The sequence below is a fragment of the Symphodus melops genome, assembly GCF_947650265.1.
Source record: "Symphodus melops genome assembly, chromosome: 19".
NCBI lineage: Eukaryota > Metazoa > Chordata > Actinopteri > Labriformes > Labridae > Symphodus > Symphodus melops.
In genome coordinates this window covers 8,227,773-8,241,508 of record NC_136709.1, presented here as the reverse complement: position 1 = coordinate 8,241,508, position 13,736 = coordinate 8,227,773, and the positions used below count along the sequence as shown (strand labels likewise).

The 13,736-nt window shown below is 42.6% G+C and overlaps 1 protein-coding gene across 4 annotated transcripts in view; it reads left to right on the top strand.

Annotated features, from left to right (window-relative positions):
* Positions 1-13,736, top strand: part of ralgapa2 (Ral GTPase activating protein catalytic subunit alpha 2) — an 89,462-nt gene that overhangs the window by 53,982 nt on the left and 21,744 nt on the right. For all 4 annotated transcript variants that reach the window (XM_079370439.1, XM_079370436.1, XM_079370437.1 and 1 more), the window contains 7 exons: positions 1,657-1,834; positions 3,211-4,024; positions 4,686-4,757; positions 5,360-5,483; positions 5,593-5,748; positions 8,497-8,655; positions 9,748-9,875. In XM_079370439.1, the coding sequence (XP_079226565.1) occupies positions 1,657-1,834; positions 3,211-4,024; positions 4,686-4,757; positions 5,360-5,483; positions 5,593-5,748; positions 8,497-8,655; positions 9,748-9,875 (1,631 nt within the window). The remainder of the gene's footprint in view (positions 1-1,656; positions 1,835-3,210; positions 4,025-4,685; positions 4,758-5,359; positions 5,484-5,592; positions 5,749-8,496; positions 8,656-9,747; positions 9,876-13,736) is intronic.

The following is a 13,736-nucleotide window of genomic DNA, read 5'->3' as shown; positions in this document are numbered from 1 at the left end:
AGGCCTGGCCCCTGTAGGTTTCATTGGAAAAAATAAATTAAGCAAGGAATTACAAGGTGTGACAAATTGATTGCTTTATCAAGCAATAAAACATCTATACATTTCTACAGATTCACTGAGTGCTTATCGTTCTCTATACAGATAATAACTGCACAAATACAAACTATCTCCTCTTTATTCCATCACTGCCCATCGTCACTGATAAGGTAGCAGGAGGCTTTCTTTAAATTTGTTCACCTTCCTTTAATCACAGTCTTATATTAAAATAAATCAATCAATCTGAGGTGAGCAAACACTATCACAAAACATGTTCACTGGCACTAAAAATAGAAAAAGTTTTCGTGCCATTTTTTTTCTTAGAAAGTAAGGTTGTTTTGTTGTCCAACAGCAAGTAGATCGTATAAAGAGCAATATTATACAAAAGTTTATTAGTCCAGTGGAGTTCTGTTCAAGTGTCTCCATCTGCTTTCTCCGCCTGCCTTAGCAGCCAGCTGCACCCAACCCCCCCCCCACCCCACCCCCGCTTGTGTGTATGTGCATGAGTGTGTAAGGGAGAGAGAGGGTATGTGTGTTTATGAGAGAAGCAGAGGAGATGTAGGTAGATGTGTGCATGTGTGCACCTGTTTGCATTTTTCCTATTTGACTTACATGTGTACATAGGCCCAGGCGTATATCCATACAACCTGTGCTCGGCTAAGTACAGTATGCATGTTTCACTGTGTTACATTACTGAAACTGTTGCTATGCGAAGTGCGGTCACGTCGTTGTCAAGCACAGCTTTGGGTCCCCCCCCCACCTCTTCTGTCTCTCCACCTCTCCATAGAGGAACCTCTTTGGTGCTTTGGCATAGCAGCTGTTTGGTTCAGGTCTTTTCAGCATCAAGCCTCCAATCCCTCCCCTGTGCACCCAGAGGTCCGCTTGGTGGAATCATCCACATACTGTCTGCGTTGCCTCACACAATACTGTTTCAGATGTCAGGGCCAGCATGCTTTCTCAGCGTGTCTTTGCCAAGTATGAGCGTATGTGTGTACTGAATGGGATTAGCCTTTGCATGGCTTTACCCAAGTTTCACTCCTCTGAATGAGAGGCCCCCTCATTTACATACATTAGGCATATAGTTCACCCATTCGTATAGAGGAACGTAAACTCCACTCGGATAATACAGTATACAGGTGTGTTATGTGTTTGTGTGCCTGTTTGCGGTTGGAGCTAAGCACTAGGATAAAGTCTTAATTAAATCAAACAGTGTAAACCTGTCCAATGGCTGTAATCAACTGCCCCAGTGCGTCTTATCTAACCCTGCCAACGGATGCTCTGCCATCTGTTATGTAGATCGATACACTCACACATCACAGGAGAAATGGATTAGTGGCAATAAAGACCCTCTTTGCTCTCCCCTTCCTCTTATGCCTTCTGATGTAAATAGAGCGTATATTCCCCTTTCATGTGCTCCTGGATCCTGTCACTCTGGAACAGGTCTGTAGAGGTGTCACTGTGCATCGTCTAACCAGACACCTCTATGTCTTACAGGAAGGTGTTGTTGCTCAAACTCTGTCATCAAAGAGTATTTCAATGTAATCATGCAACAGATCAATGTCGGCATCTTTCTCCTGGTTAAAATCACTTAAGTTGTACCACTTTTCTGCTGTTCTGTAGGTGCTGCACTGCTGTGTGGCCGGCTCCAACTTGCACACCCAACAGAGCCACTACCTCCTCAGCCTGTCAGATTTGCCGACTGACTACGATCTTATGTTGGGTCAGGTTAAGAGCTTCGAGCCGCCACCTTCCCAGCCAACCAGCACTGACTTTGGGAACCTCCTCACTGTAGCTGAGGGTAAGTTCATAAAGCTGCGCTCGTCTCCGTGTTTATTCTTACTATGTGGAGGATTCCACTTGCCGGGAAATTAAATGATGCTTCATCGTTCATGTTATGATGTCCGTATTTGAGCGAAACACATGTGAGACAGTAAAAATGTTATTTATGGTTAGTTTTTCAGATGCTCATCCTCACATACCTAACACTGATCACACTTCGATGTACGTACAATTATAGATTCATTCTACACTTCCGAGGCAACACAGAGACATATATTTACCCCTTAAAATGATTAAAGGGAAAAGAAAACTCAAAGCCCATCCATTTGGAGACTCCATTAAATGTCAATATCTTATTAAAAGTATGAAAAGAAAATCAACCAACACAGGGAATGGAATGTCCGCATTAGTACTCAGCTCTAGAGAGAAGACCCATTATAGGGTTTTGATAAAAATCTGATCTTTTTTTCTTTCTTTTTTTGTGACCTTGTGATTCCATTAGTCAATGTATTCCCCTCTCCCTTATGTGTTCAATTTCTAAAAAGTCCTTATTATTCAAACATACAGCGGAGATGTCTGCTGAAACAATGTTAGAAATGTGAACAGTAGCTTTTGCCAGGACATTTCAACACACCTCTGTTTTTTGTTTTTTTTGTGCACAGCTGCACAGAGTCTTAGAAATAACAAAACACTATCAAAAGGGCAAACCAAAGAGTGCCGGCCTAGTTATATTCATGTCCCCACCTCATATTGATCAAGTCACATCAAAGGGCCAGCACATCTCTAATGCAGCTTGGCCTGCTTTCTAAAGAGCTTTCTCCACTTTGATGGGGGATGATGGTATTGATAGCACTGTCACAAGAGTGCATCTTCTCGTCTGTTTTTCCCCACATCACTGCAGAATAAAGCATGGCACGCCTTTCACTTGGTAGTAAAAACCTGTGCATTTACATAAATACAATTCAATAAGTAGAGTCCTATTAAGCAGCCTGTAAAGAAGGTGGTTCTCATTAGCACTCAGCCAGTTCAGATGCTTGTCCATTGTAAGACGACTCAATGGGCTTTTCAAAGTTGTCTCTCATGATTAGATGTTACCTACTAAGAGGTGTGCTCACCAAGCTTTTGTGATAGATGAATCAAGTTCCCCTATTAGTAATGATAAATTAGAATTAGCATCTTCTAACAGAGATGGCGACATGTCGACACACGAATGTGAGGCTTTTCAAATATGGTTAGTAAAGTCCGACATGTTATTAAAGGTGGTCCCAGTGGGCAGTTTTTAATTCTTATTCCATCAATCACTTTTTACCAATTATCACATTTTAGTGATCTTACATGTGTTCAATTCAGAGACAAAAACATTATTTTCACACACCGCACCTCATCTTCCACCAGAAAAGAGACGTCGGAACATGGAGCTGATCCCCTTGACAGCGCGGATGGTCATGACGCACCTCGTGAACCATCTGGGCCATCATCCGCTGAGTGGTGGTCCTGCACTTCTCCATAGTCTAGTGAGCGAAAATCACGACAACCCACACGTGGAGTCTTCAGAGCTCTCCTCTGAGGTCTTCAAAAGTCCCAACCTGCAGCTGTTTGTCTTCAATGAAAGCACGCTGGTGTCCTACCTGCAGATTCCTTCTGAGACCCCTACTGTTGGACAGCCCCCACAACCTTCCTCCCAAGTGCGGGTCATTGTCCGGGACATATCAGGCAAATATTCATGGGACGGCTCAATCCTTTACTGCACCACCAACGAAGACTCGGATGACGTGGGAGTTTTTAATGCAGTTAATAACCCTGACTCGACTGTCACTCAAAGCAGAAACCAGCAGAACTCTCCAACAAAGCTGCTGTACAAAAGTAAGTGCTCACTCTCCGACTGCTATGAGGAGGAAGAAGTAGATATTCTGGATAGGCTTTTGGAGGACCTGGGACACAGCAGCCCAGAATGTTTGCTGCAGCCACAAGTTAAGCTCAACCAGCCTGCCCCCTCACCCCATGGCATGAACCTGGAGCAAGAAAGTGCCATCCTGGAGGCCATTCTGCGTCAGACTCGGAAGGAGGAGGAGCAAGTGAAGAGGTGGGATTCTGACGTAAGCTTTCGGGCTGCCTGCCAGAAGGAACCATTCCACCAGGAACCAAAAGCTCCGTTCTACTTCTGTCGGCTGCTGCTCAATGACCTTGGCATGAATTCTTGGGACCGCAGGTACCTACCAACTGAAATTGACTACAATCATTTGCATTACCTGCACTTTATCAGAAGAGTAAAGTGATAAAATAGACAAAAAAAGAATATATAAAAAGTCATACAGAGTTCTTTTATGTATTTATATTCACTGTTTCTTTATTATTTGATAAAACACATTTTAAATGTAGCAGTGTCACAAAATTATTTCAACATCAGTAGTCCATATTTGAACCCAAGTTACTTCCTTCATTTCCCAAGTATCACAGCTGTTTACTTGTTACTCAAAGACGGAAAAGCTGAAGTTAAAAGCACACTGGAGTCTGCAGTGTTCTAATCTCCGCTCCACAGGGTAAAGGTGCCCAGCTGTTTTCACTAAGGTCCTTCTCTCAGAGCCACTTCTTTGCAGTGCTTCCCCCGTAAATTAAAAGCTTACACCTCTTAATGGTGATGTTGCAACGTGCACACAGCTTGTAAGAGATTGCTTTTCGCACCTGCGTACACTATGCTCCTGTTAATCTTGACTCCTCAAAAAAAAAAGATGTTGGATGATGTGATTGTAGATTATGCCACATTTTCAAAACAGTGTTCATTGTTGCCACTATACCCATTTCCTGAATTGTGTTTCATGTACAGAATGGATAATAGCACATCTTTAAAAAGAACACTCTGTCTCAAACAGGAAAAGTTTCCATTTGTTGAAGAAAAACTCTAAACTCTTGAGAGAACTGAAGAACTTGGATTCCAGACAGTGGTAATGATTTATGTTATTTCATGTTCTTTATGTGTCCTGTGTCTCGTGATTTCCGTACAATCTCCTCCTGATCAAAGCTTTGGAAGTCTCCAGGTATCTCTCCTCCTGCCCACTCTTTCTATATCTCTCTATGTCCAATCAGTAAGTACTCAACATATCACAAATGATAAGAACTTGTTAAGGACAGGACCTTATTCTCCCAGATGATCAGACTTGGTTTGGGCAATTACACACTGTGTGCAAGCATGCAAAGTGCCCTCAATCTACCCCAGCCTGATGTACTGCCATGGCAACAGGAAAAGTAAAAGGGGACTGTTACCGTTTTATTTTTATTTTTTTTGTTATCATATTGAAGCTAGAGAGATAATTGAAAAATGTAAGATTTATTTTTTCGCTTTCTGTTCTCATTTTATTCAGCTTAATTACACACAAAATTACCTTGACGAGTAAGGTGTAGTGTTTTTAATCATTGCGTTCTCATTTCAAAGATTCTTTAAGTGGCTGTAGTTAATAGAAGCTTTCATGTTTTATTGCCTTAATAAAATTAGCCCCTATTTTGTTGTTCTTTTTTGACCATTTTTACTCTTTGTTTTGATCTGTAGCCGAGAGACGCACAAGATTGCAGTGTTCTACATTGGAGAGGGACAAGAGGACAAGTGCTCCATTTTGTCGAACAGTGCCGGCAGCCAAGCGTATGAAGACTTTGTGTCTGGACTTGGATGGGAGGTGAAGACGAGCAACACCCCTTTAAACGTGCCCCAGACAAGCTCTCGTTATTTACACACCGATAATCAGCCACACTCTGAACATAATAAATACTACTTGTATTCCTCAGGTGGACCTGGCAACACACTGTGGCTTCATGGGTGGCCTGCAGAGGAATGGCAGCACAGGTTTAACAGCTCCTTATTATGCTACCTCCACCGTGGAAGCCATCTTTCATGTCTCCACTCGTATGCCATCTGATTCTGATGACTGCCTCACCAAAAAGGTAAGAAGTCCTGCTTGTTCTTATTATCTCTTTAATGATATATTCACGCAACTGCGGCTTATTTATGACATTTGAGTTATTATAATTGTTCTGAAAATTGCCCGCCACAAATGATCAGGGTCAGTCAAGGTAAGAGAGAAATGACTACTTTGCCTGATTGACGCAGTCAAATGGCTACACAGTCCTGCCTGACCATAGCAGTATGTCGTTGTAGCTTTCAGCTTTGTGTTAAGCCGTGATCAGGAGGTGTGACTTCAGAGTGCGGGCATTGATTAGTGACCCCAGCCAGGCAGGCCTGAGGAGTAGAGAGTCGCAAGCGCGTGAGTGAAGAGAGGGCATGTGCCGTGGTGGTAATGACTGTGATTCTGCTAGCCCATGCACCCCTCCCTGCGTGCTGTGACCAGGGCCTGGATTCAGCCATTAGCTCTCCCTGCTAGGGCAGGCGCCGGCCGGATGCCGGCAGGATCCTTTTATCCAATTCCTGCTGCCGCCACAGGAGCGATCGATTGGGTTCTGCAGTGGGATTCTAAGCTGTAGTGCACCAGTAGCAGTTAGCACAAAGAAATGAGCTGCAAGGCCCCTGCCTGTTCTGCCAATCTTCTCATACAGGACCCTGCTGCGAAGGGAAATTCATCAAGCTCTCATCATATCCAGCCCCCCTCCAATCCTCCACAGATCTTCACTTCTCCACCTCATAAATAACCCCCTACACCCACAAAAAAACCATCTGGAACTGCTCCTTGGAGACTGTAAAAAATTAGACTGAGTAAAGATTTTGACTTTAGTCCTCGGGAGTAAGGTGCTGGAGGGGCTGCCATGCCAAGAGAGGAGTGTGCTGCAACTCCACTTCAATTCATTTCACCTGGAATTTCTGTTATGTCTGATGCTCACCTTGCACAGATCCACACACAAAGAAATCGTCAGTCGGACTACATGCACAAATGCTTCACGGAAAACAAGATTAGGTGGCATACAGAAGAGAAAGTGGGATGAAGAATTTAGAAAGTGTCTTTGTCTGTGGGATGTTTCCCCGTCGTTAGAAATAACACTTTTAGTCCAGCAGTCACCCACTTTGAGGCCTGTAACCAAAGACGCACACTGTGGGGGAGCAATGGATGGGGCAATTCTGGCTGGGCAGATTGCCTCTTTGTAGGCGATTGTGAGGGAACGGCTAAACCAAAAAGACAAGATGGAAAACCATGAATACCTCAATCCAATTGTGGGTTTTAGAGTAGTGCAGGCTGCAGCAGTAGCAGCTGGTGTCAGTAATTTGGTTATAAAAGTGACTTGTAGGGTTGGGGGTCAGGCTGTGTAGACTGCATCGACTATGTGTATGTGCATCTTTGAAAGAGAGGGAGCTCAATAAATGTCTTGGCTATCACATTCACCCTCTGGCACCAAAGCTTAACTGGGCGGCTGCAGGTTGTTTTTTTTATAAGGGGCTCTTGTGTTCCGGGGTCCTCTGGTCTCCGCCGGTCTCCATGTGTGTGTGAAGCCCATTTGCTGAGTGGGAGGTCAAAGAGGGCTAATTGGACAAGAGCCTTTGACTTGAATCACATTTTATTAAAGAAGTCTCAAACATGTGGATGTTAGTAACAAGGGAGTAAATAGATTGGTGCAGGAGATGATTGTCTTGAGCATAAGCATCCTCATTAAACTTTGATTAAGATCATCCAAATGCTAATATCTTAACCCAAATTAACATGTTGATTGTCTAGTGCAAATGCATATTCAACATTTTCTTTGAAATTGTCCAAGTGACTGACCTGGTTGGTACCTGCTGATCCTTGGACAGACAGACTGCACTGGCAGGCTTCAGTAATCAGCATGCCGTGGATTTGTTTAAGATTATGGTATTACCATAATTAAGGGCTTATCATAGAATGTGCTAATTGCATTTTTGGTGGCGAGGGCATGCTTCTTAATGGTTAATTAGGCCCAGCGTACATTGGCAGATGTTTTCTTCTGAGTAGAGGCTCACTTTTCAGTGTCCATGATACCCCAGAAAACATCACTGGACTACAAGCTTATCAGTGATCTACCTCGGGAATATTATGTAGCTGCGTCCTTCATTTTACTTTGGTAAGAGGAAAGCTGTTTACCTTTTTCAAACGAGCATCAGCAATTTCCGGACATTTAAGTGTATTTTCTTTCCTTGCCTAGTTTCAATTGTGTGTGTGAATAGGGTGGGAATTGGAAGCAATTTAATCTCTGATGGGTAAAGTTAATTGGATTTTAAATTATTTGGTTTTAAAATGCTCAATTTTGTGCATTTTGTGTTTGCAATTTGAATTTATAATGAAAAGGCTATAAAAATAGTCAAATCCAGCGCCTGGACACAACCATTGTTTTCAAACAAGGTTTGATTTAAATGACCTCCCAACTCAGCTTTCCCTTGCACCTGCTACGTTTGTGTTTCAACACTGCTTCCAGCGAAAGAAACATAATAAACATTATTGATATACATTACGTACTGATAAATAACAATAAATGCATATATATGTGTGTGTGTGTGTGTGTGTGTGTGTGTGTGTGTGTATATATATATATATATGTATATATATATATATATATATATATATATATATATCCTTTTTTAAACCTTAGTTCAATCCAGATATGATCAGGGCTGCCTGATAAACATGCCCTAATCTCACCAAATTTGTGTTCTAGTCATCATCACCATAGCAATGAAAATTACCTGCACTGGCCAGCCACTTGATTAGGTTGATTTTGTTTGTTTGGCAGCTGCGTCACCTGGGAAATGATGAGGTGCACATAGTGTGGTCGGAGCACACCAGGGACTACCGACGTGGCATCATCCCAACTGACTTTGGCGACGTGTTGATAGTCATCTACCCAATGAAGAACCACATGTTTTTCATCCAAATCATGAAGAAACCACAGGTAAGTCGTGACAGCCAATAGATCTTACTCAGACCGAAGGCGACTAAAGGGTTAAAGAAAGTTAAGTTACTTGAATTGCCTTTGATTTTGTTTTATTTAAATTATTTGCTTTTGTTTTCTTTGCATAAAGAAAAGCTAGATCCCATGTTGCCCTTATTTTAAGTCCTTCTTTTTAAAGCAACTCCTTTCTCTAATTTCTTTTTCACTTTTTGCTGCATATTGTCTTGTTTTTTTCTTGTGAATAATTTAAAGTGGCCCCTATTCCTGCAATGCACATTTACCTAAACTTTGGGTCTGTGCTGTGAAAGTGTTAACTATCCTCCCTTTGCTAGCTTTAATCTTCCACACTCATAGAAGCCCCTTTTACATCACTTATTCTGCAACATCTTGTAAAGAAGCTCCCTCGATACTCTGCCTCCCCAAAAGGGCGTAGTAATAGTTGCATAAAAAAAGCTTCATTAAGCACCATCATTATGTATACAGAGATCACACCACTGACTTGAAAATTCTACAACTTTTAACTTGTTGCAGCTCCACAGACATAAACAGTTCTTTCAAGTTGTTACTTTAGCTTTCCGGCTTGTGATTAACTTCACTCTGTGTTTAACTTTGACTGGTTATTATTCAAGCTGAACTACCAAGTTGTAGACAGCAGGAGCTTTTGGAAAGACTTTGACATGCACGTCAACTTCCAGGTCAACGACCATTGAGCTTTAGTGATTAAGGGCCCCCTTCCAATGCATGAACAGACGCGTGTACCCACACACACACACTCACAGGCTGCTGCTAAAATGCATATTGCCCCTTTGTATTTGTTCGGTAGAGCATTGTTTAGTATTGATTGTCATTTTAATTTCATTTACCTAGCATTGATTTGTGTTAGATATGCGGAGTTGTCATGCAAAGTTAGGTAAAAATCCAATTTCAACTTGAACTTTTGGCCCAAACAGATGGATAAACGGTAAAAAACAAAATAGAAAAACATTTTAATCAATCACTTTATATTTACAATGAAAGCAGTCTAAAGAACAACTTTGGACCAATTTGTATATGTCCTTATCTTTCTTCTTCTGTATTTCTTAACTTCCCCAGGTTCCTTTCTTTGGGCCTCTGTTTAATGGCGCCATCATTACTGGGAAGCTGCTGCCAAGCCTGGTGCGGGCCACCTGTATCAATGCCAGCAGAGCTGTCAAGTCCCGATTGACACTCTACCAGAGCTTGTATCCTTCACTCGCAATGCCTTCTGCTTGATTTTGTGTTTGCTATCCTATATGGGAAGGGCTTTTTGAAGACACTTTTTTTTAAGTTAACTATTGATTACACACACAGCTGACACATTTGAGCTCACATTAAAAAACAGTTTTCCATTAAATGTTTTACACAACTGATCTTTAATTTTCACTACCACCAGTGGCCCATTTTGGTAAATTCATTGAGACATGTGGCGTGGTTGTCACGTCAGCCAGCGTCCACAGCTGAGTGCTGACACTGATCTTTATGGGCTGGCTGATTTACATACAGCTATTAGGCTGAGGCTGTTTCACAGCCTGGAGCATCATGGGAGGTTTTGTGGAGCTGTTTTGAGCAAAGGCGCTGATAATGTGTCATCATCTATCACAACTGTTTTATGGAGCGCATGGAGAGCCAAACTGAAAGCCTCACCAACGGATACAAGTGCATACATACACAAGCAAACAAACTCTCATCTCTGCCCATCCATCCAACGGTGTGCCGTTAAGAGCATGACTCCAGCTGTAGTTGTCAGTTGGTTTAAAGGGAGTGTAATCACCGATGGAGATGAATTAGCATGTGAATGCCTGCAGCAAAGGGTTGGGGGGGGTATGAGGAGGGGCAGAGTCAGGATGGCCCCTGGAGGGGGAAATCTGATATCCCACAACGCCCCGCTCCTTCTCGGACAGCATGTACAGCAACGCCTAACCAGAACCACGCTGCCCCTCTGGTTGTTGCTATAGGAACCCCCTGAAGCTAAATCTAGTTGAAAGACTTGTATCTACTGGATTTATAAATTAGCATATGTAAAAACTTGGTCTAAAACATGATAGCATTGTCTGTTACAACCAAAGCTTTCTGGCTTTAATTACGCAGGGATGTAAGGTGTTTACAGTTGTGTGTGCAAGTATGTATCTGCCTGTATGCTTTTCACAGTGCATCACATACACTGCCCACCCCCCACCATGTATCAGGCCCTGTCTGTGTGTCCCTGAGGGCATCCTGAGTGACAGATGTCTGTTACCCGACGCCAAGTGAATTAGCTCAGTGTGACTCTCAGTGCCGGGGGGAGGGTAAGGCCTGCTCGTCTCGTCTCTGTGAGCCTCAGGGGGCAGGGGGTGGTTTGGACAGTACTGGACTTGTGGTGGGCCACAAAAGCCTTACCTGGCATTCCTTAGCAGAGGAGCAGACAACACAAAGGCGTGATCTATGAGAGGAGATAAGCGCTGCCTCTGGACTTCTGGCACTGATAGGCAGCCAGGTCTCGCACACTCCAAGAGAGGAGATGAATGAGTGTGCCAGCCAAAAGCTCGCTGCCAGCATGAGTGTCTGTTTCTTTCCAGCCTACCTAAGCAGAGAGGTTGTATTTATGGACATAATTCATAAACTATTTGAAGTATTGTTGTAAGTGTTCCGTTATGTGCAGGCTGTAAAGTGAAGAGAATCGGTGTCAAAGAATTTTATGACTGAGGAAAAAATCCAGCGGATGCAAGAACCTGAAACAGAAGGAAATCTTAGTAGCAGGTGGTATTGTTTGCACCAGCCTTTCAAACTTTTCACTCTCCAGTTGTCATTCGTCCTGCTTCTCAGTTTATGCGGGTATTTATCTGTCACAGGATGGAACACTGACCCAACCTTTATTTGTCTTTGTGCGCGCGCACGTGTGTGTGTGTGTGTGTGTGTGTGTCTGAGGATTTTTCATGCTTTATGAAAATCCTCATCCTTAGTATACCCCTTCACAATGCCTTAACAATCCACAGTCTGCTCTCTGCCTGTGAAGCCACTCTCCAAGGTAATTAGTTGAATATTTCTTCAAAGAAGGCTATATGACCCCCGTGTGTCCAGATAAAAGGCCAGTATGGCACTGTGACTCCTTCTCCCGCTCTGTCACAAGACTCGAGAGGACTCCAGCAGTTTGCTGCAACAGTCGGAGTATCTCTCAGGCTAATAGGATTTGATATTGAAAAATGACCGCTCTGAACATTTTCAGAGAATACATGCACAGATGAGTGTAAGCCGTTTCTCCTCATCACACACTCTTTCTCTCTCCCTTTCCTTCATCTCTGAATTCAGTTTAGTTGAATTTAAGCTTCTTCTTTTTTTTGTACTGTCTCCATCTCTCATTGTCAGTTTGAATTTGTGTCAATTCCTTCTGTCAAGCTTTCACCATGGCCTCATGGACATCATATCGCAAGCCTTTCACAGACAACTCATAATGTATCATCTATTATTTATATGCCGGATGGAAAATGCGGCTGGTCTGGCTTTGTGTCTTCTAAGTGTCTTGTCTGCAGCGAGTCCACTCTTCACTACCACATTTTGAATTTTAACCACAAAATGTTCAAGCTAAACCAATTTCATATTTCATCCAACCACCATTCCAATTAGCGATTCATCAGCAACAAAGTAGAATAATTGAATAAGTGTTTCTCTATCAGTGGTACTTATCACTGCATGCAAAATAACACCTTGTTAAAGGAGACAGTGAGCTTGTTTGTGTCGTCCTAACTCTCACTGGATGTGTTGACTGACTGCTGTATGACGAGGATCCTTCTGATTGTTACGGTGAAATAATGTCTGTATTCAAAAGCTGGGATGCATCTCTCTCTTCATACACACTTGAGTTTGACGAGCTTCCATCACTCTTTGTTCGGGGATAGTGTTAAGTGGTGTGTATGTATGTGTTTTTTGTTTTGGAGGCTTTTTTTTTTTTTTTTTTTTTAAGTTTTCTAATAGGTGAGATAGTGAGGAACTGACCTTGATTCAGAGACACAGCCTCCCTACTGGATGGAATCAATAGTTTTTGCACACTGCCCTTCGTCCCAATCCTCTGTACTGACACACACACACACACACACACACACACACACACACACACACACACACACACACATATCCATCTCCAGGCAACAATCAATAACCATAATCTGTTTCTGCCCATCGCCAGTCATGCGAGCCAGGCTTTTAGGTCGTGTTTGTGTGAGTTGTGCTGTAGCCCAAAAAAAAGAAAAAGAAAAAAAAAAAGACAGGGAGCCAAGATCTTTTCAGGGGAACCAAGAAAGTTGCTGAAGTCTCCCATGTTTTGACGCTCATGTGAACATCTCTGCAGTCGCCCAGCTCTCCTTTTCGCCCAAACGAGATGTGCATAACTTCAATGGATGTCTGCTGAAAAAGTAATGGACGTTATATATATGACATCCTGTATTCAGTCTTTTGTGTGCTGTAAAGCCCCCACCCCACCCCACCCCATAATTATTGCAGTCACTGCATTGACAATGACACATTCTCACACCCCTTCTGAGCAACTTATTGTCCCACTCTCACTGCGTCTTTGTTGAAGAGCAGTGTGTTCTTTTGTATACTGTACGATTCTTTACCTAGCAGAGATGAAAGTGCGTCTGTATGCATGATAGGATGTCATGAATAGGATCTGCCATGTTAGTGTTGTCTCACATGAATTATTTAGCATCACTGATAGGTCTAATTTGCCAGCTGTTGTGCCATAACTGTCGGCAGTCTCAAAGATAATACTCAGCAGTCTATATCAGTGTGGAACACAGTGCTTGACTGGGCACAGTGAGGCGCCAAACATGACATTATTTGCTGGATTCACGTAATGTTCTGAGCTGCTTTGAGTGTAACTAGCAAACTTCCTGTTTATGTAAAACATGGCTGACCACATGGGAGGAATATATGTTACAAATAATACAGAGTAAGTCTTCGATTGAGGCTACAGGAAACTCATTTCTCACTAAATTGTATTTTTATTACTAAGTCAACTTTTTATTGGGCTTTGGTGAGAGGGCCATTTCTGAATTTGAGTGTACTTGAAGTGGCCAGAATGGTTTTGG